The 24873-nt window shown below is 50.2% G+C and overlaps 7 protein-coding genes across 7 annotated transcripts; 4 read left to right on the top strand and 3 right to left on the bottom strand.

The window, feature by feature from the left end:
- Nucleotides 1–1830: 1830 nt before the first annotated feature.
- KY384_001357 (uncharacterized protein) lies at nucleotides 1831–5463 on the top strand (the record flags this gene model as incomplete). Its single annotated transcript, XM_044809888.1, has 7 exons — nucleotides 1831–2283; nucleotides 2990–3253; nucleotides 3311–3339; nucleotides 3385–3714; nucleotides 3764–4204; nucleotides 4255–4523; nucleotides 4610–5463. 7 exons carry the CDS (start codon nucleotides 1831–1833, stop codon nucleotides 5461–5463), a joined length of 2640 nt encoding a protein of 879 aa, XP_044672900.1.
- Nucleotides 5464–5779: 316 nt separating this feature from the next.
- KY384_001356 (uncharacterized protein) lies at nucleotides 5780–7660 on the bottom strand (the record flags this gene model as incomplete). The annotated part of the gene is made up of 1 exon (XM_044809887.1): nucleotides 5780–7660. The coding sequence occupies one exon, from the start codon at nucleotides 7658–7660 to the stop codon at nucleotides 5780–5782; it is 1881 nt and encodes a 626-aa protein (XP_044672899.1).
- Nucleotides 7661–8254: 594 nt separating this feature from the next.
- Nucleotides 8255–9799, top strand: KY384_001355 (uncharacterized protein; the record flags this gene model as incomplete). Its single annotated transcript, XM_044809886.1, has 2 exons — nucleotides 8255–8807; nucleotides 8862–9799. The coding sequence occupies 2 exons, from the start codon at nucleotides 8255–8257 to the stop codon at nucleotides 9797–9799; spliced, it is 1491 nt and encodes a 496-aa protein (XP_044672898.1).
- A 318-nt stretch (nucleotides 9800–10117) lies between these two features.
- On the bottom strand, nucleotides 10118–10476 carry KY384_001354 (uncharacterized protein; the record flags this gene model as incomplete). Its single annotated transcript, XM_044809885.1, has 3 exons — nucleotides 10118–10240; nucleotides 10286–10370; nucleotides 10424–10476. The coding sequence occupies 3 exons, from the start codon at nucleotides 10474–10476 to the stop codon at nucleotides 10118–10120; spliced, it is 261 nt and encodes an 86-aa protein (XP_044672897.1).
- A 177-nt stretch (nucleotides 10477–10653) lies between these two features.
- KY384_001353 (uncharacterized protein) lies at nucleotides 10654–13993 on the top strand (the record flags this gene model as incomplete). Its single annotated transcript, XM_044809884.1, has 3 exons — nucleotides 10654–10665; nucleotides 10709–11181; nucleotides 11227–13993. 3 exons carry the CDS (start codon nucleotides 10654–10656, stop codon nucleotides 13991–13993), a joined length of 3252 nt encoding a protein of 1083 aa, XP_044672896.1.
- A 163-nt stretch (nucleotides 13994–14156) lies between these two features.
- On the bottom strand, nucleotides 14157–15668 carry KY384_001352 (uncharacterized protein; the record flags this gene model as incomplete). Its single annotated transcript, XM_044809883.1, has 1 exon — nucleotides 14157–15668. One exon carries the CDS (start codon nucleotides 15666–15668, stop codon nucleotides 14157–14159), a length of 1512 nt encoding a protein of 503 aa, XP_044672895.1.
- Nucleotides 15669–17897: 2229 nt separating this feature from the next.
- On the top strand, nucleotides 17898–19185 carry KY384_001351 (uncharacterized protein; the record flags this gene model as incomplete). Its single annotated transcript, XM_044809882.1, has 2 exons — nucleotides 17898–17983; nucleotides 18036–19185. 2 exons carry the CDS (start codon nucleotides 17898–17900, stop codon nucleotides 19183–19185), a joined length of 1236 nt encoding a protein of 411 aa, XP_044672894.1.
- Between the last annotated feature and the right edge of the window lie 5688 nt (nucleotides 19186–24873).

Below are 24873 nucleotides of genomic sequence, written 5' to 3'. Positions count from 1 at the left end.
CGTCGTCAATGATTGGATCACCAGCCGCAACAATGAGAGTGCTCTATTACGCTAGGTGATCAGAAAGAGATCATGTGGTCTTGTGAACATGGAGAATCGTTGACTCGGGATCGCTTTCGAATAGACGTCCCGTCCAGTTGTTGGCTTGATGAAAATACTCAGGACCCAAAGCATAGTCTGTGTCTATTTAGGGGACGTGTGAGAAAAGAATCTGGGGTCGTGACAAATCCACAATACTTCAAACAGTGGTCCCGACTCAATAGATCTGCCTTCATCGGCCAGAAATACTAGTCGAGGAGGCGGGAAGCCTAGGATGCAGATAGAATTGAAACAAAGGGGACTGACATTCCTAGAGCCGAAGGTCAGTTTCATTGCATTGTTGGCCGATATCCGGCTTTGTGCGCGGGATAAGTGTCAATATTGAGGCTTAGCAAAAAGACGACCCATGTTCATCTTCGTCATGGATGGGTCATTCTGCGGTAAGGGGTTGGAGATGACTCACTGAACTTTCTGCGGTCTATCCTAGGCTTGGGTTGAAATGGGGTTCTATGTCATTGATGAATTATGTATAGCCTTTCTCGTGCCTCAACATGGCGGTTTTCGATCATCAAACTAGACCTCAGGCATCGACTTAATGGTTGACAAGTGCCAGAGTAAGACATTTCGCTTGAGCCATAAAAGAAGATGTTCCTCTCAAACCCCTTTATACGTGTCTTCAAATGGAATGGCTGGAGCTACCAAAGTGAGATGCATGATCCGTCTCTCGAAGGGAAGCCCCCACTCTAATCGTCAAGAAAAGGCCCAAAATCGGCTCGAGAGAGGTGCTGGTTGGTGCACCGGTAGAGCCGACCACAAACGACCACAGCTTGAGAACATCTTTACAGACTCAGTCAAGCCGATGGAGATATTCCTACGTATCTTGCGCCAAAAAGCTAAGAAGGGGAGTGGGAAGCCGCATGTACAACAGGTGACACACTTCCGCGGCGGCCCGCCTCACCGCATACTCTGTCTGATTCGCATATGCGCCTGTTGTGAAGCGACTTGCGGCTGAGCTAGTTAAAGCTGTGAATGCCAAATGCTTTGAAGAAGGCTCGCTAGTGCTTGTTGTTGTGCGTTTCGTAAGTAGCCGACCCGTAAATCTTTAAGGATATCGCAATCTTGTGCGTCCTTTCTATTGAGATTTCTGCCTCGTACAGCCGGAGGCTGAGTCGAAGTTGTGGAAAGACTTTGCCTTACCATGGTTCAAGTATTCCTCAATGTGGCGAGGTCGTGCCGTCTCCAAATCCGTCACACTGATGATAAAACCGCGAGAGGCGGGATGCTTATGGCATAGCAGCCAAATCCATTCTCTCATCCGCTGATTTTGCGTTCAACGGGCAACAGTATCTTGAAATCCGTAAGCTAGGCGAGTTGGAGATTCCATCACCAACATTGCGTACATTTGTGTAGCCTATCATTCTTGCAGGTATTCATGGTGCGACTTCTTGAGCGGGGAGATCAATGGGGCTGCGTGTTGGTGACCAGAGACAATAATTCTTGCTTGCTGCTGCTGATACGATGAACGCATTCTGTCAGGACTTTTTGTTGACGAATTCACGGGATCCTCAAGGCATCCCTTCAAGACAACGGTTCATCTAGTTGACCGGTCGGAAATTGGACGAGTCATATAAATTGACCTCCTTTGACCACTCAAAATTGAAGAAAGTCCACCGCGAAGACCAAAACTTACAAAGACTCAGAAGATTCCTTATTAGACTTTTCGATCTTTCATCAAATCATCAGAGATAATCCTTTATTTGAGTTTTCCAGTCCTTGATACAACTGTTCAAGATGTTGTTCATCAGTGCTCTGTTCATCTCAGCAGCATTTCTTGGTCTTACAAAAGCACTTCAAGTAGACCCCACCACAGCTGACGGCATCTATGCCGCACAAGAAGATGGCACAATCGTACGACTTGGTAATCTTCCTGCTAACACCACGACCAAGCGAGATCTCGTCAAAAGCGCCAAATTTAGTGCACGTGACATTGATGGTACTCCTCCGGGCTACGTAAGGTGTGAAGGAGCAGTCCTCAATGACCTCGAGTGGTCGGATGCGGCAAATGCAATGGCGGGGTACTGTGGGGACAGCCAAACGTTCCACAGCGCCATTTACTCCTACTCCAAGGGGGCGACAGGAAATGATGGAGTGGTGGCGTACGTATGCGCCTACAGCGGAAAGGGGCCAGGCGACAACAAGTGCGATAAGAATAGTGCAGAAGGATGGTATGGTGCTGTCAACAAGGTTTGCGGTGCCACCAGAGCAGGGTACTATATGATCGAAGACTGGGGAATTTCCTACGGCTATACAAGCGTCGGTGAATGTTTCTGTCACGATTGCTAGTCAGCCGAAAATGGCAAGGGTGACACATAGCACAAATGGTACATAATGGGGAGAGGTGGTGAATTCAAGTTCCACGTAATAGTGAGAGACTAGGTGCGAGAAGCTTCGCCTTCGGTTGTCGTGGAAGTTGATTCCTTTTCTTTCGTCAAGCGTGAGAGCCCACAGTGTCACACCTTTTTCATCAATCGGTCGAATTCATGAATTACCTATCTTATTTCTCAGGAGGCCAGCTTGATGAACAATCCAGCTAAATATTGATATCCTATTCGTCAATCTAAGCATTGTATTTCTGAGAGCAATCAGCGGAGATAGCGGTAATAAGGCCAATGGTCCACTCTCAAATATACGCTGGTGTGATGTGTGATGCTTACTTGCTAAGGGGCCTACGGAATCGGGCCTGCTATTTCCCCGCCTACGCTGCCTAAAGTGGCATTTAACGGCGGGTCCCGTGAAGCTTCCGTCACGGGAGGGCAGTACCGTTGAACTTCAAGTTTCTGGTGGTTGCTCAGCGCAGTCTAGATCGAACTCCAATCCTCCATCGTTATCCAAACCCACCGAGTGAATGCTCCTTTGCGCCAATGTCATTCCTTTATATCTATCACTGTAGCTCCAAGACCCGATGAATGGCCTGCCCTCCGCTCCCCTAGCCCGCCCACGTAGCAGTGGTGGCAGCATTGGAGATGCTAGCTTTGCGCCCTTGAGCAGTCCTATCTCTACCAATGGCAAAATCAAGATTTCCAAACGGCGTCATGACCAGACCGACCCTGGCAGTAGCTCAGCCGAGAGTCTGGACGAGGCGGGTGCTGGTAAGAGAGATAGACGGCGGCTACCCGGCGTGAAACGAGCTTGCAATGAGTGCCGCCAACAGAAGGTGAGTCATATCAAATCTGGAATGTCAATGGAGTGAATGCAGCTGACTATGGTCAAGCTGAAATGCGATGTCATCACTGAGCCTACGTATCAACCGTGTGAAAGATGTCGACGATTGAAGCTGGTATGCAGGATTGACACAAACTTCAAGAGAGTGGGAAAGCGCAGCCGGCATGCCGAAATGGAAAGAGAGATTGAGGACCTCAAGCATCAACTAGAGATGCATCAATCCGCAACTTCTGTGCCCAAGATCAAAGCAGAGCCTACAAGCCCCACCTCATCTCCCACACAAGCAATGGATGCCTTCATGGGTCACGAAGACGCGGCAGCTTCACTCATGGATCTGGCTTCCGGTCAAGAGGCAGGGTCGTTCGCTAGAAGCCCCGGTGCACGAATCATGATGTCTCGGAGGCTTGGTGATATTTCACTGAGCATGGAAACAGCAGATCAATTGTTCCAGATGTATTGCACCTGCCTTTCTGGCGCAATGTCGCAAGCTGACTCTACCCAGATATTTTTCTTGCTATCATCCATTTCTACCAATACTTAACAATCTACACTCGCCTGATGATTTCTATGATTCGTCGAAACTTCTGTACTGGACAATCATCGCTGTTGCCGCACGCCGCTATCAGGAAAATCCTTCGCTCCTGACTACACTCACTTTACCTTTGAACAAGCTACTCTGGGAACAGATCGGAGAGGTCCCACAAAACTATCTCTTTTGCAAAGCCGTCTGCCTGCTTTGCACATGGCCATTGCCTATCAGTAGCACATCCTCTGACCCTACCTTCATCCTCTCTGGCCTGAACGTGCATGTCGCAATGCAGATGGGCTTACACCGCCCTTCTCACGTCCAAGACTTCTCCAAATTTAACAAGGCGGAACTAATGGAGGAAGATCTGAGAGACCGCGTCAGAACTTGGGCAGCTTGCAACGCAATTGCATCCAGGTATGTCTATACTTGAAGTCCGATAGACTTAGAGGCCTGACCAACTACAGGGTGTCCACGGCGTACGGTCAACCACCCGCAACCTGTTATGACTGGACGCTGGCGCCCTCAGGAGAATTTAACCCGGGTTTTATTCTGCCAAAGGATGCCCAGAATCGCTTATTGATCGAAAGATTCAGTGGCAAGATCACCGAAGTCTTCTATCGCAACCCAACAGATCCTGAAGGTATTGTCAAAGATGAGGTCCGTGTTGTCATCATCAAAATGTTCGTTCAAGATTACATCGAGGTCGAGAGGTGCCTAGTGAATCCTGATCAGTGTATGTGTTCTAGACCCAGCCAGGATTAACTCGTTGTCTCCAATATCGCCTCAGGCCCTTAAGGCTCTTGCTAATTAATGGTACAGTCTCCTATCTCTACCTTCGAGCCGCCGGTCTTCACCTACGTCTCTCTATCTTTTTCGCCTCCCCACAATCCAAAGACTACAAAGAAGGCCTGAACGCCCTTTGGGAAGCCACAATCCTCTTCCTCGAAACGGCCCTCCATATTGACACCGACCTAGTCACCGAGCTGCTCGCTTACGCAACCAATTATGTCCTCCAGATGATCATAGCATCCGCATTTACGCTCCTCAAGCTCCTGAACAGCTCCTTCGCTAACTTTGTGAACGTCGAGTATGGCCGCGGCCTCTTCACAGAAGCTGTCCGTGCAATAAGAACCATCAGTGTAGCATCTAACGATCTTCCGAGCCGACTGGCTGAGGTGCTTGCCCAGCTGTGGAAAAGTAGTGGGGCGGGCAAGAAGCAGATACAGCCTACTTCTAACTCTATGGAATCTTCGCTGCAGCTGAAGGTCAAGTGCCGTATGAGTATGAGCCTGGTCTTCGATTCTGTCTGGCGGTGGAGAGATGAATTTCAGGCTAAGGGTCGCGGAAACCTTGAAGGTATATTATCCCCCTATTCTGGGGTTGTGAGGAAGCTTACGCTGTTTCATCCAGCCGCACTCAAAAACCCAACGAACCCCGACTCAAATGCCGAATCTTCAGCCAATTCTGTCGTTGACGGAAACCTAAGCCTCGCACCCTCCGTTGCGCCCCTGGACCCTCCAACCAGTGGTCTCCCTCCCACCGACGGCTTTGGGCTCGGGGAGGGCTACAACGAGGTGTTTGATCCGCTGAACTGGATGTTCGATGGCTTGGTCGAGTTCCCGAGCTTGAATGGACTGGGAGGGATGGGTGGAATGGATGATTTAGGAGGATGATATGAATGACGCTGTTATGCGGGATGGTGCGAGAGTAAATGGGATGTATGAGAGATTCTGGCGCTATGGTAAAGCTGAGACATGAGTGACGTGAGCTTATTGACATGGTATGATTTAGCGAGGAGTGTGGTACGATGGCACGGTCTTGGGATGTACTTTATTTTTGTTGCTAGCCTGGCGCCAGGCTCTTCTTTTCTAGCCAATACAATAAGTGTGTATCATATTGCATTGACTTGGCCTATCCCTACTGTGATACAAAACATCTGTTCCACCAGCCCCGAACCTCTTCATTCCCATTTCTTCGTATCCTCGCCTCTCAAAGCCCTGCGTGATCCCCTCGTCTCCCCTTGGCCATTCTTCCCTCACCCCCTTCCCCCTCCTCCGTCTTCACCACAGCGCCATCCCTTTCCCCTTTCCCCAACCCATCCCACCCTCTCTCCTCAGCCTTAATCCTCGCCTCCCTATCAACCGGTACCCCTCCAAACCGCCCGTTCGTCCCCTCAGCCTGCCGTCGCGCCCACACCTGCCTCATTGTCTCGGAGCGCTTGGCATCTTTCTCTTTCTCCCCTCGCTTCCCCGTCTTGGGTTTGTCACCTTGCTTTGCATTGGAGAAACCGCGTAATGGTTTTGAGGGGCGGCGTTTGGAGGGTTTGGGGTTGGGGTTGGGGCGTGCTGAGGGGGTGTGGGATGTGTTGGATGTTGCGGGTGGGGCGTGAGGGGTGGTGGCGGGGAAGAGGGAGGTCGCGGTCACCTTGTGTGATTGATGTTTGTTTAAAGCTTTTGCTGCGGGCTTGTTGGTGAGGTTGCTAGCGGCTTCATCTTCCCCGTCGCTTGGTGCCTCTACTTTCACGCGCTTCACTCTCTTTTGCCCGGTTGAGGTGCTTTCGGGGTGCGAGCTGGCAAGGCGGCGTTTACTTGTGCTGCTGTCGAGGCTGGGGAATATCGGTTTTGGTCCTGAGAGCTTGAGGAGTTGGCGTTTGCGTGCTGGTGGTTCGGAGACCGGGATTGGTGAGTGAGGGGTTGTGGCGCGGGGGGAGATGATGCGGACGCGCTTGGGGCGGGTTGAGGAGCGGAGTGGTGGAGGAACGCCACTGGAAGAGGGGTCATTAGTGGGCAGGGGCGCTGGTTGAGTAGAAATGGGATGCGAGGGGATGGTTGAGGCTGGCGGGCTGCTTGACCGGGCAGGTTTGATGGGGCTGGGGGTTGGTGACGGTTGGTGGAGGGTGGTGATGGAAGTAGTAGTATCGGCGAGGGCAGGACTCGGAGTGGATTGGTCTATATGAGAGCTTAGAGGGTGGGTTTGGGGGAGTCCGGGAGCCTTTGGAGCTACCGAGGTGGCTGGCGAGGTGGCTGGAAGCTGAGCCTTTGCCTGTCTGGTCTTTAGACTGACGGTGGAAGAGGCCTGATGTGTAGCTTCCGCTACAGTTGAGGTGATAGTACGTGTAGACTTCTGTGTCGTTGCCCGCTTTTCCTTTACAGGTGGCGATACAAGTTGGGAGTCTGCTTTCTCCTGTGTGACATCAGTCGTGGGAGCTTGTTTACGAGAGCTGGACACGGCAGATGGAGGAGTAGGTGAAGGGTCTAGAGATCCGCTGGACTGGTTCTTGCGGTAGTACTGTGGCGGCTTTCGACTTCGTTTGCCTGAGACTTCGCGGAGATTGTCAAATGCGCCTTCGATTTCGAGCTCGTCCTGACGTTTTCGCTTGGGTACTTGAGAAGGCTCGCTAGACTGAGTGGCAAGTTGAATAGACGGTGGTGCAGATTCGGTCTTTGAATTCGTTGCTTGTGTAGGTTGCTTCGTAGGTTTAGTGGACAATGAGAAAGGTCCTGCCTGGCTCGCTTGTGTTTGGGATCTCAGTGATGGTGATGTCTGACGAAGGAGTTTAGCCGATACTACTGCCTCCGCTTTCACGGGGGTAGAATCAGTGACGTCTTTATCCTTGTGTACGGCCCTAGGAGAGGGCTTCTGCGCACGTGTGATGCGTGTCTCGACTGCTTCCTCTACCTTTTGGGCCTTGTCTGCTTCCTTCTGGCTATGTTCGAATTCCAGAGTCTCAATATGGGCAGAAAGACTTTCAATTTGCCTTCTAATTTCCTTTGCTGAGCCTTGCGCTGTATCTATCAAGCGATCGAGAGCGTCATCCGTAAGATTTTCAGGAGATAGAAGTGCCGCAACGATGGCAGCTTCTGTCATCATGATGGCTATCTTAAGTCCAGAAAGAAAGGCCAGTAAGTCGAACTTTCGAGGCAATTAAAGCTTAAAGGTCAAAGAGGGGTATGAAAGTGAATGGATGCGTGGGATGGAGACTGAAGGAATATCCTGACTTTTTTTGCTGCGTGTTGCAGATAAGAAAACGAGAATGGGATGGCTGGAAACACTGCGAAGCTAGATCAGAAATAGAGACAATAGGAAATGGTCAACAGCGATTGTATAACACTCTCAACCATGACACAAGTCGTGCCGATCTACAATAGGCAGGAAAGCATGCGACCCTGAGCCAATCCAAATGATCGACTGTATATGACTGCTTCAGGATCGTATATATCGTCACGTAAGCTCACGTCAAGCCTTGTCGCAACCATTGATTGCCTCAGGGCAGACAACTCTCAATCGAGTTCCCCAAGATATTGCCAAGCTTTGGGGCTTTGCGCTAAGGGCTAAGCTAGCCTCGAGGCGATCGCGCAGCTATGATTGGCTCTCTCCATCTCCTTCCCCCATGTAAATAGCGTATTGCAGATTCAAGCAGAATGTGTATTTACGGAAGCACAACGTCATAGCAAGAGCTCAATCATGTCGAAAAAAGACGTACCTGCAGGAGAGGATCTTCTGGCAGACCTAGCAGAACTCGGACGCCTAGATCAAGAGGGCGCTGGAGAAGGCAGCAACAAACCGCCAGTGGAGGGAAAGGAAGCAGATGAAGCTGCACTAGAGGAATTTGGTATTCCAGAAAGGCCTAAATCACTGGGAAGGTACACACCAAAGCCAGTATCTACTTCAGCTACACCAACTTCAAGAGACTCCCCGAAACCTGCTGGCAAGGACACTAGCGATGGGGCTCGCTCAAGCGAGGAGAAGATGCGTATGAGGAAGTCGGGAGATAGTACTAGATCGTTTCATAACAGCTTCACGCCTGCAAGCTCAGAAGAAGCGCAACCAGAGGCCGAAAAGGTGGCATCCTCACCACCAAAACAAAGCTCAGGCGGGTGGTGGAGCACCCTCACATCCGCTGCCACTGGCGCTGTCAAGCAGGCTGAGGCACTGGCCAAAGAGATACAGCAGAACGAGGAAGCGCAAAGATGGGCGGAGCAGGTCAAAGGCAATGTCACACATCTTCGTGGCATAGGTATGCAAGCTTTAATTCCCCAATTCTTGGGGAGAAACTGAGATGCCCCAATAGGAGGTGAGCTTAGGTCACGAGCACTTCCAACGTTCACAAACATCCTCCACACCCTAGCACCACCAATCTCCTCGCATGAGCGGCTTCAGATACATATTACGCACGACTTCGTGGGCTATCCTTCCCTCGATCGGCTCATCTATTCCACATTCTCCCGCGTGATGGCGCAAGTAGAGGGCGGAGATCTAATGGTCATCCAGCGCGGGCAAGAGTCGAGTCAGCGACGCGGCTCAGACGCAGGCTACAGAGGCTCAAGCACCAGTGGGTGGAACGACGGACCGTGGTGGAGGCAGACAACGAAGGCGCGCAATCTTGGAGCAGTTAAAGGACTGGTAGAGGGCACAAAACTTAGCCGAGTCGGTGCTGAAAGCTATGCCACGGAGTATTTTGCTGCCAAAGGTGGACTCGAGGCAGTTGCGAAACAGGCGACTGAAGAGTTAAGTGAAAGCAATCCTGTTCGCAGCAGTGATATCTTTCTCGCCATACAAGCAATCAGCCAAGCGCCAACAAAGGATTTATTCAGTAGTCCGGCTACAGAGCTCAAGAACAGCGAGGACGGAGTTGCCGTACCAGAGGATGAGACTGAGACGATTTGCTTTGCTCTTTATCTGCATGATCCCGTACATGGCATCACCTTCTCGACCATCTCGCAATCTTTGCCTGAGAAGTGGATCGGCTGGCTTGATGCATCTGCCTCACCCGACACAGCCGAATCGATACTACCCGAGGAAATTGCAGACATAGTGAACAATGGAGGAGTCGATCCCAGAGAATGGGTGGCCGAATGGGTTGAAGAGACTCTAATTCTGGGTGTTGGCATGGTGGCACAGAGCTACGTTGCTAGGAGGATGGGCGTTGGTCAGGGTGGGATTGGTAAAGGCAAGGCCAGGCAAGAGGCTCTGGATTCCAACGGCGGAGAAGCAGCTAGGGCAATCTGATTTGGACCGGTAACTTCGTGGCGTTTGTTTTGGTTGATAGCATTATATCCAGATCTTGAACGCGGCAACCTCGAGCTACCATTGATAGCAGTAGATGACGCAGATGCAGCAATCACCCGCTGCTTGCCTTCCTTCTTCCTCCTATATCCTCGTACTGGGTCCGGAAGTAGCAAGCCGCATTACGCAGCGTTGTTCCCGATAGCATGATGTCCTGCAGTCAGAAGCGTGGAATCGTTTACCAATCCGCGAGCTCCTCAGCTCCAATGAGCATCTCAGGACCCCTTTTGGTGTCTTTGATCGAGACAGAAGCTCTTCCTGCTAGACATTCTTGTGTGTCTTGCCCTCTTTCGCACTCTTCTTTTTGCCCCCGATCATTTCAAGATGGCCAGCCTTCTCAGCCAAGGATCGTTCGGTCTTCCCAACCATAGCAGCGTTGAATTTCTGTTGCGCGTAAGCTCAAGTCGTGGATCCTGAGTTCAATCATACTTTAGTCAGTTTGTGCTGGTTAGCTAGCGCTTTCTTCTTGGGTGCTATTGTCCGCTGGCCTTTTTTGACGCCCGAAGAGGTCGATCTAGAGCGGGTTCATTAGGTGTAGATCGGGGTGATTGCTAGGGCGTGTCACACCTTTTGGTACCAGTAGACGCTGGCTTCGCTTTCTTGAGGGCACCTTGTGGCATTCTGCCTGTGTATGTGAGATCTACGTTGAATTACTCATGGTATGATGTTGGGAAGACATGGACTAGAATCGTTGTGCCGCTAGCGGCGATAACTTTTACTATTCGTGAAATTTTGTCTCACACACATAGCTCCTTCCTCCCCGTAGAAGTGTTATGAAAATCTCTTTTCACGCAATCATGTCTGCCCAAGTATGTTCAACACTGAGTGTAGTTTTCTTGGTTCAAATTTTAGACTACATTATCTATGATTCCATCAATCGATGGAGTACTCTCTGGTGCTGATCAGAATACATATGAAGATCACTTGCTAACAATGCCATCGTTCGCGATTGAAGTGGCTGGTGAAGTTAACCCTCTCGTAAGAGAAACCTTGTACAAGGCCCTGGTGGCCTCCACATCGAATGATCAACAACAGCTGCAGACGGGGACCAGGCAACTAGAACATTGGGCACGTACCCCTGGCTTCTACAGCTCTTTACAATCACTTTTTATCGACTATGACATACCATCGGAAATCAGGCATTTGGCAATCATACACCTGAAGAATGGTGTCGACAAGCAATGGAGGAAAGCAAGCCGGAATGCAATCAGTAAACACGAGAAGGACCTCATTAGATCAAGGAGTCTCGGAAGCGTCTTGAACGAGCCTCATAGCAACCTTGCCCTGAGCTCTGCGATTTTTGTGGCAAGAGTCATTAGGATAGAGTACCCGCGTGAATGGTAAGTAATCGAGACTATAATTGCCTCGAGATATCTAACAAGGGTTAATTATTTCAGGCCAGACGCAATACCAAGTATTCTTACAAGCCTTCAAAAGACTTGTGAAAAGAACCTGGATGAAGACCTTATCGTTCGACATCTCTTGATCCTTCTCATGGTGATCAAAGAATACACTAATGCAAGGATACGTTCAACCCAGCAAATCTTGCATGGGGCGGCTCCCGCCATCACACAAACGGTTTTCACTATCTACAGTAGTTTACAAGAGCGATGGCTATCTTATTTCCGAGGAAATGGTGGTGATGAAGCTAGCGTCTATGAGGCTCTCCCGCCCAGTCTACTCGCTATTCGGACACTCAGGCGTATCATTGTTATTGGCTTCGAAGCCCCCCATCGGGACCCATATGTTGTCCACGTGTCCTCGTCGCTAGCTTCGATGCTTGAAGCTGTGTTAGACCGCCTCACCCAAGGCAGTATGCAACAATCCTTGGGAATTCAATCTAAAATGATGTGGTTTTTGGAGAAACACATAATACAAGTTGCGAAATTCCACCTGAACATGGCAAAAGAGCGACCATCTTCATTTGTACTGTTACCGCAGTCCATTGGGCTAGCACGTGCGTATTGGGCGTTTGCTCGACAATTTAGCGAAACATACGGCAAAGGTAAGAAATCGGACCTTGTCATCGGCACTGATGGGGATGCCGAAGATGAAGACCAGATTTGCTTCAGTGAACGCTTTGCGTTGAAGAGCCTCTTGTTGTTGAGGGCATGTGTGAAGATGGTTTTCAATCCGGCTATGACGTTCAAATTACAGACCGAAGAAAACAAAAAAGACAAGAAAGATGCCGTGAAAATCATGAGCGATGAAATGCTCACACTGGATTTCGCAAAGGAAGTTATTGACGTGATGGTTTCTAAATTTTTCATATTCACACCAAGAGATCTCAAGCAATGGGAAACAGAACCAGATGAGTGGGAGAAGTCTCAAGAAGGAGCTGGAGAAGACTGGGAATTTTCAATTCGGACTTGCGCGGAAAAATTGTTCCTGGAAATGGTCATAAACTACAAGGCAGAACTCGTACCTGTCCTCACGGCTTTCATACACAATGCGGCAATATCGAGCTACAGTCATGGAGACATATTCTATAAGGACTCTGTATACGCAGCTCTTGGTCTCGCGGCCCCCGTCTTACACGACAATTTTGACTTCTCTGGTTTTCTCAGCTCGAGGCTTGCTCCCGAAGTACAGTCCGAGGGACCTGATTGCAACATCCTGCGAAGGCGTATAGCCATTGTGCTTGGACAATGGCTACCAGCAAAGGAAGGCCTCGATCGACCTCTGGTGTACAAGATCATCCAGCATTTATTAAATGCCAACGATAAGAACAACGACCAAGTCGTACGAGTTACTGCCGGCAGACAGCTTGGTAATATTGTGGACCCTTTTGACTTTAATGCAAGTGATTTCGTCCCTTTTGCACCTGTGATAATTGAGAGATTACTGGACTTAGCCAAGGAAGTAGACCTAGCGGAGACGAGGCAAGCTTTACTCAACTCTTTACACATTCTAGTTGTGAAACTGGAAGCCTCTGTCGTTCTCTTTGGCGATCAAATTCTCACCGGTCTTTCAACTTTCTGGGCTGGCAGCGAGGGTGATATAAGCCTCCGCGAGATGATCCTTTCTGTATTGGTTGCGCTTCTTGGATCCATGGGAGAGCATGCAAGGACACACCATATATCCTTGATACCTCTCATACAAGCGTCCACCAATCCCGAGACTCCAGAAGGGGAAATACTTGCCGAGGAAGCCCTCAACCTTTGGTCTGCTATCTTGGACCAAACACCATCGCCTGCTCCTCACGAGGTCATCGAGCTATTCAGGTATCTGATGCCTTCGCTTGAGGTCGGTTCCGAGATGCTTGCCCGGGGTTTGACTATCCTTGCAACGTATATCCACTTAATCCCCATGGAAATTATCGGCCATTCGTCTGAACTCTTTGCAAAATGCGATAAGATTCTCAAGGGACCTCTTCAAGACCCCGTTGGGCTCGTCGCTCACGCTATCGAGCTATTATTTTGTTTTGCTGAAAAACTTGGCGACAGGAGCACTGTGGAACAGGTTACACTCTCAATGGTCGCAACACCGTTCCTCACGACTGTGCTGGACGATTTACATGACGCGTACCAAGCGCATCAGACCACCGGGCCAAACAAGAAGTATCCAACTGTATCCAGCATCATCGAGACCGACTATTTCGCCATGCTCTCCCGAATCGCTATTCTGAGCCCAACGATCCTGACCAGCGCAGTCCGAAGCGTTCGACCAGATGAAAGCTACGAGTGGCTGATCGAAGAATGGTTTAGCCATTTAGATAGTATCAGTCACCCTCTCCGCAAGAAGCTCTCATGTCTTGCATTGACCTCTTTTCTCAATATCGATGCCCCGGAGATTTCTGGTAGGCTACAGCTCTATATGGCGATGTGGACGAGTGTTCTTATTGAACTTGAAGAGGAGTACGAGGGCAAAGACGGTACCGTTGTGAAACGAGATTGTCTTGTTCATACAGAGGATGATACATTCAAGCCAGACCAATTTGATTCGCCAAGTGTGATTCGTTCGAAAGAGCTATCTCAACACGACCCCATCCACACCGTTGAGACGAGAACATTCATCCGCACGGCACTAGAACATGCAATCCAAAGTTCTGGAGGAATGGATATATTCAGGACGAAATACATTGATAATGTGGATGCGGACATCGTGAAAGCATTTGCAGAGCTAGGGGTTATTTGAGCATCATGCAGGCGATTGGGAGGCACAACTATTGATACCCATGATACAACGAAGCGAAGATACCACACACTGGCGACTGACTATAGTCATATAGCATGCATTACGAGCGAAATTCATTGAGAAATCGTAGTCTATAGGACTCTTCACTACAATATCATATCATTCATTCTTTCCATGTGACAGTCTTGGTTACAAGAAACTCCTCGATCCCCTTGTCGGTATTGAATCTTCCCCAGCCACTCTTCTTCACACCACCGTGTGGAAGATTTGGCTCATCATGTACGCTCATCGAGTTGATGTGTACAGCACCTGCCTCAATCTGCCCTGCTAACCTTATCGCCTTTGCAAGATCTCGTGTGAAGACAGCAGAGTTCAGCCCGTATTCGCTATCATTCGCGATCTTGACAGCCTCAACCTCATCTTGATACGTCAAGATTGACAACGTCGGCCCAAAACTTTCCGTTCGATAGATCTCCATTTCCTCTCCGACTCCATCCAGAATAATTGGCTTCATCCTCGTGACTTCACCTTTTTCCTCTTCCAGTGCGCCGATCACGTATCTCGCCCCTTTCCCAAGCGCATCCTTTACCAAGCTCCGATTTTTCTCTACCCCCTTACTCCCCACCAACACCATTCCCTCGACTCCCCCAAACATCTGCTCCACCTTCTCCCTCACCACCTTCTTAAACTCCTCCACCACCCCCTCCTGCACAAGCACCCTCTCCGTACTCATACAGATCTGCCCACTATGCAACAACGCCCCCAGAACCACCTCCCGCCCCGCAACCTCCAAATCCGCATCCGCGCACACAATCGCTGGCGCCTTTCCCCCCAGCTCCAGCAAACAAGGCTTCAGTTCCCTCCCGCACTGCTCAGCTATCACCCTCCCTATCGCCGTCGACCCCGTAAACGACACTTTCCTCACTGCCGCATGCGCAATCAGCGCGTTCGTCACCGCAGCTGCCTCTTCGGGCCGCGTGTATATCACACTCAGCACCCCGTCCGGAAGGCCAGCTTCGCGGAAAATGGAGCCGATCGCCCAGAAACAGCGAGGGGAGAGTTCGGAGCCTTTGAGCACTACGGTGTTGCCCCCCGCGAGCGCGGACAACGCGGCGCGGATGCCGAGGATGTAGGGCGCGTTCCAGGGCGCTATGCCGAGGGTTACGCCGAAGGGTTCTTTGAGGATCAGGGCGCGGCGCGTGGGGTCTTGGCAGATGGGCGAGGTGGTGGTGAGGATGGAGAGGAGGCGGCCGGCTACGTCTTCGAGGAAGGCGATGGAGGTTGTTGTATTGAAGGCTGCAAAGGAGGGTTCGGCGCCTGTTTCTTCGATCATGTAGGATTCGAGTTCTGAGGAGCGGGTTTGCATTATGTGCGCGGCTTTGAGGAAGATGGAGCGCCGGGTTTGAGGAGAGGAGGCCCGCCATGAGGGGAAGGCGGTGGATGCTGAGGAGATGGCTGCATTGGCGTGGGGGACGGAGGCTGAGGCGGAGTGCCATATTGTGGTGGAGGTCTTTGGGGAGATCACGGGAAATGTTGTTGGTCCTGGCGTGGAGTGACTGCCAGGGAGGTGAAGAGGGACTATGTACGAGGGATCAGTATTTTGATCTTTGGAGGGATTTGCTCCATGTGCTTTATGGGTGCCGTTGCCATTGACGGTGCCGTTGGACTCTGCCATTGAAGCGATCAGATTGGAAAGGAAGCAGGAGGGAGCTAGGATGTTAGCAATATTCAAAAAGGTTAGCGAAGAGGATGAAGCAAGAGAATCAACAAGATCCGTGGCGTATGAACTGTATCATATGCTAATGAGATATTGGTCGTTATGTACACTTGGATGTTGTGAAAGGGAGACGTCTACGCCCAAGCGCAGCCTTGTCGTCGATGCCCCACCACCGGACCGCGCTCCGCTGCGCCCAGCTCCCTTCTGCTAACTACTTGAGGGCGACAAGGTCGGTCGGCATCAGGGGTAGGAGCTGATGCCGAGCGGAAGGGCTTCCGCTATCACTTACCTTCGTCGAGTCCTGTCGTCGGCTCTGCTCCTTTTCTCGCCCTTTGTTTCTAATGCTGAACTCCAGCGGCAAGTCACTTTTCGGAGGAATTTTACTTCTGCCAGCAGTCGAGGTCATAGCTTACTTTTTATGTCTATCTTCAAAGAAGTTTTGCCTGGTTGAGCACCGCTAAAGCCTTTCATTGTTGATATCGACTCTTCCGGCCGCTCGTAGTCCGGAGGTGCGCCACAGTATTTATGTTTGAGGCGAAAGACTCATCATGTGGCTCTTTCCACTCATTCTCTACTTGAACTGGTCCCTGGAAATAGGTCCTCCGAAGACGATCACCTGAACTCCGCAGTACTTCGGACACGAGCAACCCAGCTGGCCACCCCTACTTACCGCCAATTCTCACGCCCTGGGTTTCAGCAACAGCGCTGATGACCACATTGGTCATGTTCTGTACTCATGTACTTTGTGAGACAAAAGTTCCAGTTCCGTGTCACCTTCTTCTGGCAAACCTTGGAGGTTACTCAACTCGGAAGCCGACAACATCATAGTGACGTCGCTATACAGCTGGTGACCGTTGCTTTTGGTGAGGGCAGGCATCATGCGTGGTATCAATGGTGGGAATAAGGACCCAGCATCACAAGGTGACAATGCGGCTCAACTCAGATGTGGTCACATGCGCATTTCTCCACGGACCCTTTAGCACAACAAAGAATATGAAGGTGACCTCCCGCGCATTGCGCTGAATGCCTCCTCTTCCAACATGACGACATGCCGCACATGTCGTCGGAGGGTTGCTCCTTACAGGCAGAAATGACTTCGCGAGGCTCCGAGCGATGCTACTGCCGGGTCAAACGCTCGACCACAGGGAGGTGCTTAAGAACAGATGCGCGTGTGGCTTCGGCACTCCCCTAATCCTCGGACGCATCTCTGACAGTCTTTGGCTCGCATGGGCCCGCAGATGGCTGCGCAGGTCACTTGCATTGTCGATCTTTGTGGGCACCAATGCGTGAACGACGAAGGTAGTATGCGGATTAGGATACTGCATCTCTCGAGATTGCACGATCCACCGCTACGAGGACGAATTGCGGGCGCGCATATCACAGCATGCTTTGACCATGAATCTCATTCGCACTTGTTCTGCACTTGTTTGCTTCTCCTCACTATTATTGAGACATCCATCTCATATGAAAGATCTAGGGAATCGGTTCCGCCGCCACATCCGCATGTTTATCTGACAATGACATTTCTCCTCATCGCCGAATACGGCTTAGCTGTTTGCGGGGTACAGATGCCGAAGCTCTCCCGAGGATGCCAAGACTGTTTATTTCCCCAATCACTGCCACTTGCCTACCCAAGCCCTTACATCCCTTCCTGACCTGTACTTCACCCATGACCGCACATCTCCACGACTCCAGTCTCCCATGAGGCTCTCCATTTGACCAGCGCCACCCGTATACCCGCTCCCTTGACGCCTTTTCCGAATCTTATGTGCGTCATTACGCGCCCTTTTGTTCTCCTTCTACAAAATGTCATTGGATGTTAGTTTCATTGGCCTCCTGACTCAGGCGTCATCTCCAGATTACAGGGTACACATCAACAAATGCTCCCGGCTAGCTTCGGTGACATCGTACCACTTCACTCTCTCACATGCTTGCAGTGACGGTGAGGGGCCACGGCATCGTTAGTCAGATGCGCTCAAGGGGCCTCTTTGTCGCACATATAAAACATGGTACGTCGCGCCCCTATTACTGTGCTATATGCGACAAAACAATCCTCGACACTTTGTTTTCATACTAAGACACTCGTCCCATTTGAATGGAACATCTTCCTCCGCTACATTGTTCGATCGATCTTCTGCATATCTTCGAAACAAACAGGCTGCAGGTCGGAATCTATAATTGACCAATATGTTACAATACAGTCTAAAAAATCTCGCAACTGTTGCGATTGCCTTACTAGGCATCGCTCACTCGGCGCCGGCGCCGCTCTCAGTGTAAGTTCTGTTGGCATTCGACAATATTCACAGTCAACTGATATCGGGACAGTCTGCTCAACAAACGAGGCATCGCCTTCGACTATAATAACAACAAAGTCCGCGGCGTCAATCTCGGCGGCTGGTTCGTCCTTGAGCCCTGGATCACGCCTTCCTTGTTCAACCTTGGTGACGATGTCGTCGACGAGTACACTTTCAGCGCCAAGCTCGGCAAAGACCAAGCGTACAGCAAACTCTCTGACCATTGGAACACGTGGATCACTCAGGCCGACTTCAACGCCATCGCTTCTGCCGGCCTCAACCATGTCCGCATTCCGATCGGCTACTGGGCTGTCGCGCCAATAAACGGTGATCCCTACGTGCAAGGCCAACTCAACGTCCTCGACCAAGCTATCAACTGGGCTCGCGGCGCCGGCCTCAAAGTACTCATCGACCTGCACGGCGCTCCCGGCTCTCAGAACGGCTTCGACAACTCAGGCAAATACGGCACCATCGGCTGGCAACAAGGCGATACCGTACAAAAAACCCTCGACGCAATCAACGGCCTCGCCTCCCGTTACAAAGGTGCCACCGACACCGTGACCTCGATCCAACTCCTCAACGAGCCCCTCGGCTCCTCTCTCAGCCTCGACGGCATCAAGACCTTCTACGACTCGGGCTACAAAACCGTTACACAAAACAGCCAAGACTTCGCCACCACCATCCACGACGCCTTCCAGGACTTCCAACAATACTGGAACGGCCAGTTCACCCCCTCCGCCGGCTACCAGAACGTCATCCTCGACACCCACCAATACCAGATCTTCTCCCCCTCCGAAGTCTCCCGCTCGCCCTCCGATCACGTCAAAGCGGCCTGCGATCTCGGCCCCAAACTCGCTTCCACAGACAAATGGACGATAGTCGGCGAATGGACGGGCGCGCAGACCGATTGCGCGAAGTGGCTCAATGGCTACGGCAAGGGCGCGCGGTACGATGGGACGTTCCAGGGGAGCAGCAAGGTGGGGAGTTGTGATGGGAAGTATACAGGCACTGTGGATGCGCTGAGTAGTGATGATAAAAACAATATTAGGAGTTTTGTGGAGGCCCAGCTGGATGCGTATGAGAAGCATACGGGCTGGTTCTTTTGGACGTGGAAGACGGAGAGCGCGCCTGAGTGGGATATGCAGGCTTTGTTGAAGGGGGGCTGTTTCCGCAGCCGTTGAGTCAGAGGCAGCATGCCGGTCAGTGCGGTTAGGACCTCTTTACGCTCGTTTCATCCGGTCTTTGTGTGACATGGATGGCGACGGCCAGCTTCCTGCGCTTCGACTGTTTTACTTGTACGATACATTTTGCATCAATTAACCCCCGGCTGGCACCTACGATATGCCTGGACAGGCTATGAAGACATTTACGAACATCACTCACTGGACGACTTCATCAAACGATTTGCATTGCAGACATTTGTTTGCATACGACATCACGATTCTTGAGCAGGACTCACTCGCTATCCTATGATACCCCGCCGTCTATGATCGATGGCTTGTTTCGGTCGCTTAGTTTGGGAGAAGGGAGCTTGAGCTGTGTTTAGCTAAGGATTTTGTATGGATAGGAATTTGGGATGTGCGCTGGGGTAACGATTTTGGGGAGGTAAGGCTGGAAGAGGGAAAAGGGGGAAGTGGTCGGATTGTATATATGATGTGAATGAAGATTTTGGTATATGACTCTTTTTCGAGCCCTTTCCTATGATATATGCCAGGAGTACATGTCTAAGAAATTCTTTCGAACGACCATGAGTCTAAATGATCCCAATTATGATATTCCTTGTTGCTGCAAAGGTTTCTGGCCCCTTTGATAGCTGACAAAGAGGAAATTACTGAACATCGAGTATGTAGGTAGGTGTGGAAGTTTCACTTATGCGTACCAGTAGAATGTGCGGGGTTAAATATTGAGCATGGCTTCGAGATCCTGACGATCTCGTGTTGAGAAGTTGAAGTGAAGTGCGCTGCCCTGGTATATAGTCTTGTGGGAGAATTTCGTGGTTAAATGGGAGAAACTATATGCACGATGCAACGTGAAGGCTTCAGTTGTTCGCAAAGGGTCTTCTATGTGGGTGGCAAAATAGTCAGCCCTATCTCCTTTGCTGGAGAGGAATGAAATGGCGTCCTTTTGGCGCCTGATGCCATTGCTAAACAGGTATCCTAAGATTGCATCAGGTGATCTTTATTTGTGGACGGAGTTTGAGGCTGCTTGGTATCACGGGATGAGGGGATCAACTGGTCAAATAGAAGGGATACGGTCATGATTCATCGCGTCTGAACAGGAGAGCACTGCGTTCGGATACTATGGGGACATAATTGAGTCTTGCATGAATACCGTGGGTGGTGGTTTTGGCCTTCAAACTTGCCTAATGACAAAAGAAGCATACATTATGAGAGGCTCGAATGGTACTTTTAACGCGGTGAATGGGACTCTTCTACGTCCTTTTGGGCAAGTGATGAAGGTATCTGTATATTCTACAACACGGGTGAATTAGAAGTGTTCGTTGGCAAGCTTGAAAAATGGCGTGAATGATTTTGGGGAGAGGTTCTATCCTAATGAGTCTTTGTCAAAAGAATAAGCAAAGGCTGGGCAAAGAGTAACCCAATGCGTGGAGTACCTTCGCCTTATACTCGCGAGGAAGATGTAGGTGTAAATAACATGCATGAATCTCTTGAAAGGTTTCCGGTGTGGCAACTAGGGAATGGGTCGAAGCAGCAAGGGGTGGATAACAAAGGATTCCATGCTTGTGTGGCGTCGTGCAGGAGACTCCAAGACTACAGAAAGTAGGCAGAGGAGTAGCAAGGGAGAATATTCGACTGTAAGGCATTCTGTCTTCTTTTCTTATTCAATGTCTTCTCAACATATAGACGATAGAAACATTTGATCTCGCAATCGTCTCCTGGAAGTAGCGAACCCTTCTTTGTACGTCAACCCAGATTTTGTTTGCATTCCCATCATTTCGAAGGTCACCACGTGTACAGAACCGAAATGTCATACCAGCATAGGTAATCAAATTATTGTAGGTATCCCAGCTGGTTGTAGGTTTCAGAAGCCGCCCGTTGTATTCCCCATTCCCATTGATCTCCGTCATTGTAATTGAGCATAGGGTCTTTGTGGTATTCGTGCTGATCTGCATCTTCGTTCCAGCTGAATTGCCTTTGGCCGATTTGAGTCGGCCATCCTTGTCCCATCTCTTGTCTCATCTCATGTACCTCCATAAGGGCTGGAGAGTCACCTATCAGGGGCAATGTAGAATATGAATCAGTGGTGAAGCTCAAGTTGTCATCCGTGGCAGTATATTCGTGCTGTCGACGATTCTGAGAAGCAGCGCAATCGATGCTGCAGGATCGGTGGCACGGCGCGATGCAGTCACGTTGAGGAGTCGACGGGTAGCGAGGTCTGTCCAAACGAGCTATGTCAGATTTGAGGTGTCTAAATGCTTTTTTAACACAAGCCTGATTACCTTTCGTTCAATGACCGCCAAAACTCGTAGGACGTACGTTGGCTCTGGAGTGAGGATGGCTCTGTAGCTAAGTGGTCGTGGGCCTGTGCTTCACTAGGACTCCTGGATGCGGCCTGAGTAGGTTTTAAGGCAGTGTAGGGAATTTTAAACCTTCGTTGTGAATTGATCGTCTGGAAGCTTGTCGAACATTTGTTTTCAAGGGGCTTCGAACCGATCTTAGCCACGGTCTGGTGTATCCACCATCCATCAGACCATTCGTTTGATGAAAGATCTAACGTCCTCCATCTATGATGCGTTGTTAGTAGGCTACTAAAGATTAGAGCCGACTTGGTGTACCTGATGCGAACACCTTCACAGATACTCCAGTCCTGCTTGGTCAAGACTTCATGAACAGTCTGCTTCAAAGTCTCAAGGAGAGGCCCTAAAGCATCCATTTCCATGCCCACTGGAGGCTGGAGCTGGATAATGTATGACAAAGGCGGCATTGTGTCCTACATTGACTGCTAGAAGACGATGAATGACCCTCATGTGGGATAAGTCTTGTACAAGGCATATGGACTGAGCCCCTATTCTATGAAGTTAGGGCCAAGCCTCCCCGGGAAGTTCTTCCCCGTAGCATGACAGAAGTCAGGGATCCCTGCTTAAGCCTTGTTGCTACGTAGCTAATGCTGAGGTGTCATATTGGGGAGAAGAGAAATGTGACACAGGTCACAAAAGCTGTCCGGAAGAGAGTCCGTTAGCGGTAGTTATGTCAACTCTGCGCACACACATGTCTACAGACGTCTAGCCTGATAGCAGACAGCGGGATGGTAGCAAATGACGCTCGGCATTCGAGGACCGCCAATGGCTCTGGGACATCCAGGGTAAGCAAGCCATGCACAGCATATCCTTCGCCGCTTTACTGTAGACAAAGCAATGCTAACTTCTTTGAGCATCAGACAACCGGGGTTACGTGATTTGGACGAGTAGCGCTATGCACGACTCGCACGCCAACACACGTGAGCGGCTAAAAGATAGATTGCCACCGCCGGTGGTAGCGAATATCAGGCAACAACAGGCTAAGAGTGGTGACTTCATCCAATCACCAATACTCATGCGGCTAGATCAGCTGGTAGGTCGAGCGCTAGCAATAAGCGGTACCACTCATCTGTCAGAACACACCACCATCACTCGAGTGAAGGCGGAAAATAGGTGTATGAAGAGCTCTGTGAGATCGGAATGACACTATTCCAAGTTTGAAGTTATGTGGGGATTTGTTGCAGGTTAGGGACAGCCCCTAGAATGCTGAACCAAAAACAAAGACTTTGTACCCTCTGAGATTGTGACTTAGATGCCGGGTACATCTCCGCAAATGAAAGATCTCAAACATCGACCAAATCATTTCTCACCTTCAGCCTCGGATGCTCTCGTTGGAAGTCATGCCCGGCAACGTAGGACAATGTAAAGATTGCACGGCGGGGCCTGGTCAGGAAGACCTGTGCAATGGCATGTCGTAGGCTGTGACTTCTGAAGGCAATCATTCAGCGTCTCCGAGCACAGGACCGATATTCTCGAGAAGATCGACCAATCAGGAGGGTAGATAGCTGTATCATAGGGCGGCGAGCAAAAATACTGTGGGTTCGGCTGATGAACAAGGCTATGCCGTAGAGATGTAGATAGAGGTACTCCGTGTCAACTTCGAAGTTCCTGAATCGAATGTTGCCACCTCGCGTTTGCCGTCATCTGCGCAGAAGATGAATTCAAGTCGTCCATAATATCGTTCCTTGTACTCGTGGTGATGAGATCGCAACGCAAAATCGTTTGATCCTGCTCCCTAAAAGCCCGTATCAGCACAGAGGTGCATATGCAATTTCAACAAGCACAAAGGTGACCTGCCTTTTTCCCAAAGGCTGTGAGGAATTGAAGCGCTAGGGCAATTCCCTTCTGCAGGGCCCTCAAAAGATTCGTGGGCCCAATGAGAGCAATGAGAGGTGATCAGCTGAAGAAGACTCAGGAGACAATGCTATCTCTGTTGGAAGGGTCCATCTAGGTCGCCTCAAATCTGCTTGCACTCTGTATGAAGAGTATGTCATACCTATACAATATCAGCCAAGAGGAGGAAAAGATACAAGGAGGGGAAAAATAGGTCATTGAGGAACATTCCTTAAGCGTGCAAATACAAGCCTTGGCCTAAGCTCTGGATTACCAGCCGCTCATAAGTCAGTGACAATCTACCAGAAGGCCTTACTGCGATGGAGCCTCATATCGATTGGGTGTGTACCTCCGCTTGCATGCCTCTTAGGAGATGATTGCCGGCAGAATTTCTTGGTGTAGGAAGTAATCAGGACCTGGACGTATCCAGCGCTCACCCCCTAGACCATGTTGTGTAAGCTCTAGACAACGATATCAACTTTAATGAAGACTGACGGGGTGTCTATAGCGTACCTGCACCAGTGCCACAGCATCTCCTTCTGACGTTGCCTCCGTCTCCTCTGCAGCTCTTATCCACAATGCACGAGCCCACTTTTAAGTCTGCATCCGCAGTCTTTTCCATACCCCCCTCGCCGCGAAGATGCTGATCGCTAGACTGATTTTGCATATATTGAAAAGAACTTCGGGTCTGAAATAAATACTGGGAACTTGCGGGATAAGGCTATTGCTGGGTCACACCAGAAGCCCGCAAAGAGCGAGAAGGATTTGGAAACATGACAATGGAAAATGAAGAGAAGCATAAACCATATAAAGTACGGGCTGCCCGCATGAATGAAAGAGCGTGGAACATCGTGAAAGATCTTGGAGCCACTGTTTAGCAGCATGTCCCAGCCATTTCATTCACTACCGAACTACTTCGGCGACTTGTACAAGATGATCACGATAAGGACATATTGCATAGGGCAGGCATTGGCCACTTCTCGGCGATGAAAGGTTCGAAATCCACTTTGTAAGCTCATCGCTCGATGCCAGCGGCCATCGCAAAAATTTGCACGACGACGCCTAGTGACACCGTGATTGACGGTCTACAACAGAGGCTGTCCATTTTCTAAAGGAGTTCTTGCTCTGTCAGCCCCTCTCGCTGGGTTGAAGTACTTTTGATGGATTGATGTAATCCTCGTGGAAGATAGCAGTATCGAGACCCGTTCTATCGGCTTACCGTGCAGAGCTTTTGTCCTTTCCTTTCCTTTCCTTTCTTTTCTTTTCTGTATTATATGTTTGTTGTTTGACAGTCATGGAGCTGATCAAGCTGTGTATTCCGACCACGCATCTAGTGGTCAGAGTTTATATCTAGCAAATTCAAGAGCACACCCTATACATGGCTCTAAAGTCTACATTTGAGCCCCAAGGTGTCGTGGCGCAATTGGAACCACATGCATCGAACTCGACCAGCTAGGTATGATGACGTGGGAGGTATGAGCACCAGGGGGTGCTGATC

The sequence above is a fragment of the Bacidia gigantensis genome (genome assembly GCF_019456465.1).
Source record: "Bacidia gigantensis strain McMullin 20006 chromosome Unknown contig_132, whole genome shotgun sequence".
Taxonomy (NCBI): domain Eukaryota; kingdom Fungi; phylum Ascomycota; class Lecanoromycetes; order Lecanorales; family Ramalinaceae; genus Bacidia; species Bacidia gigantensis.
The sequence above is the reverse complement of the archived record's forward strand: the minus strand, read 5'-3'. Positions and strand labels throughout refer to the sequence as shown.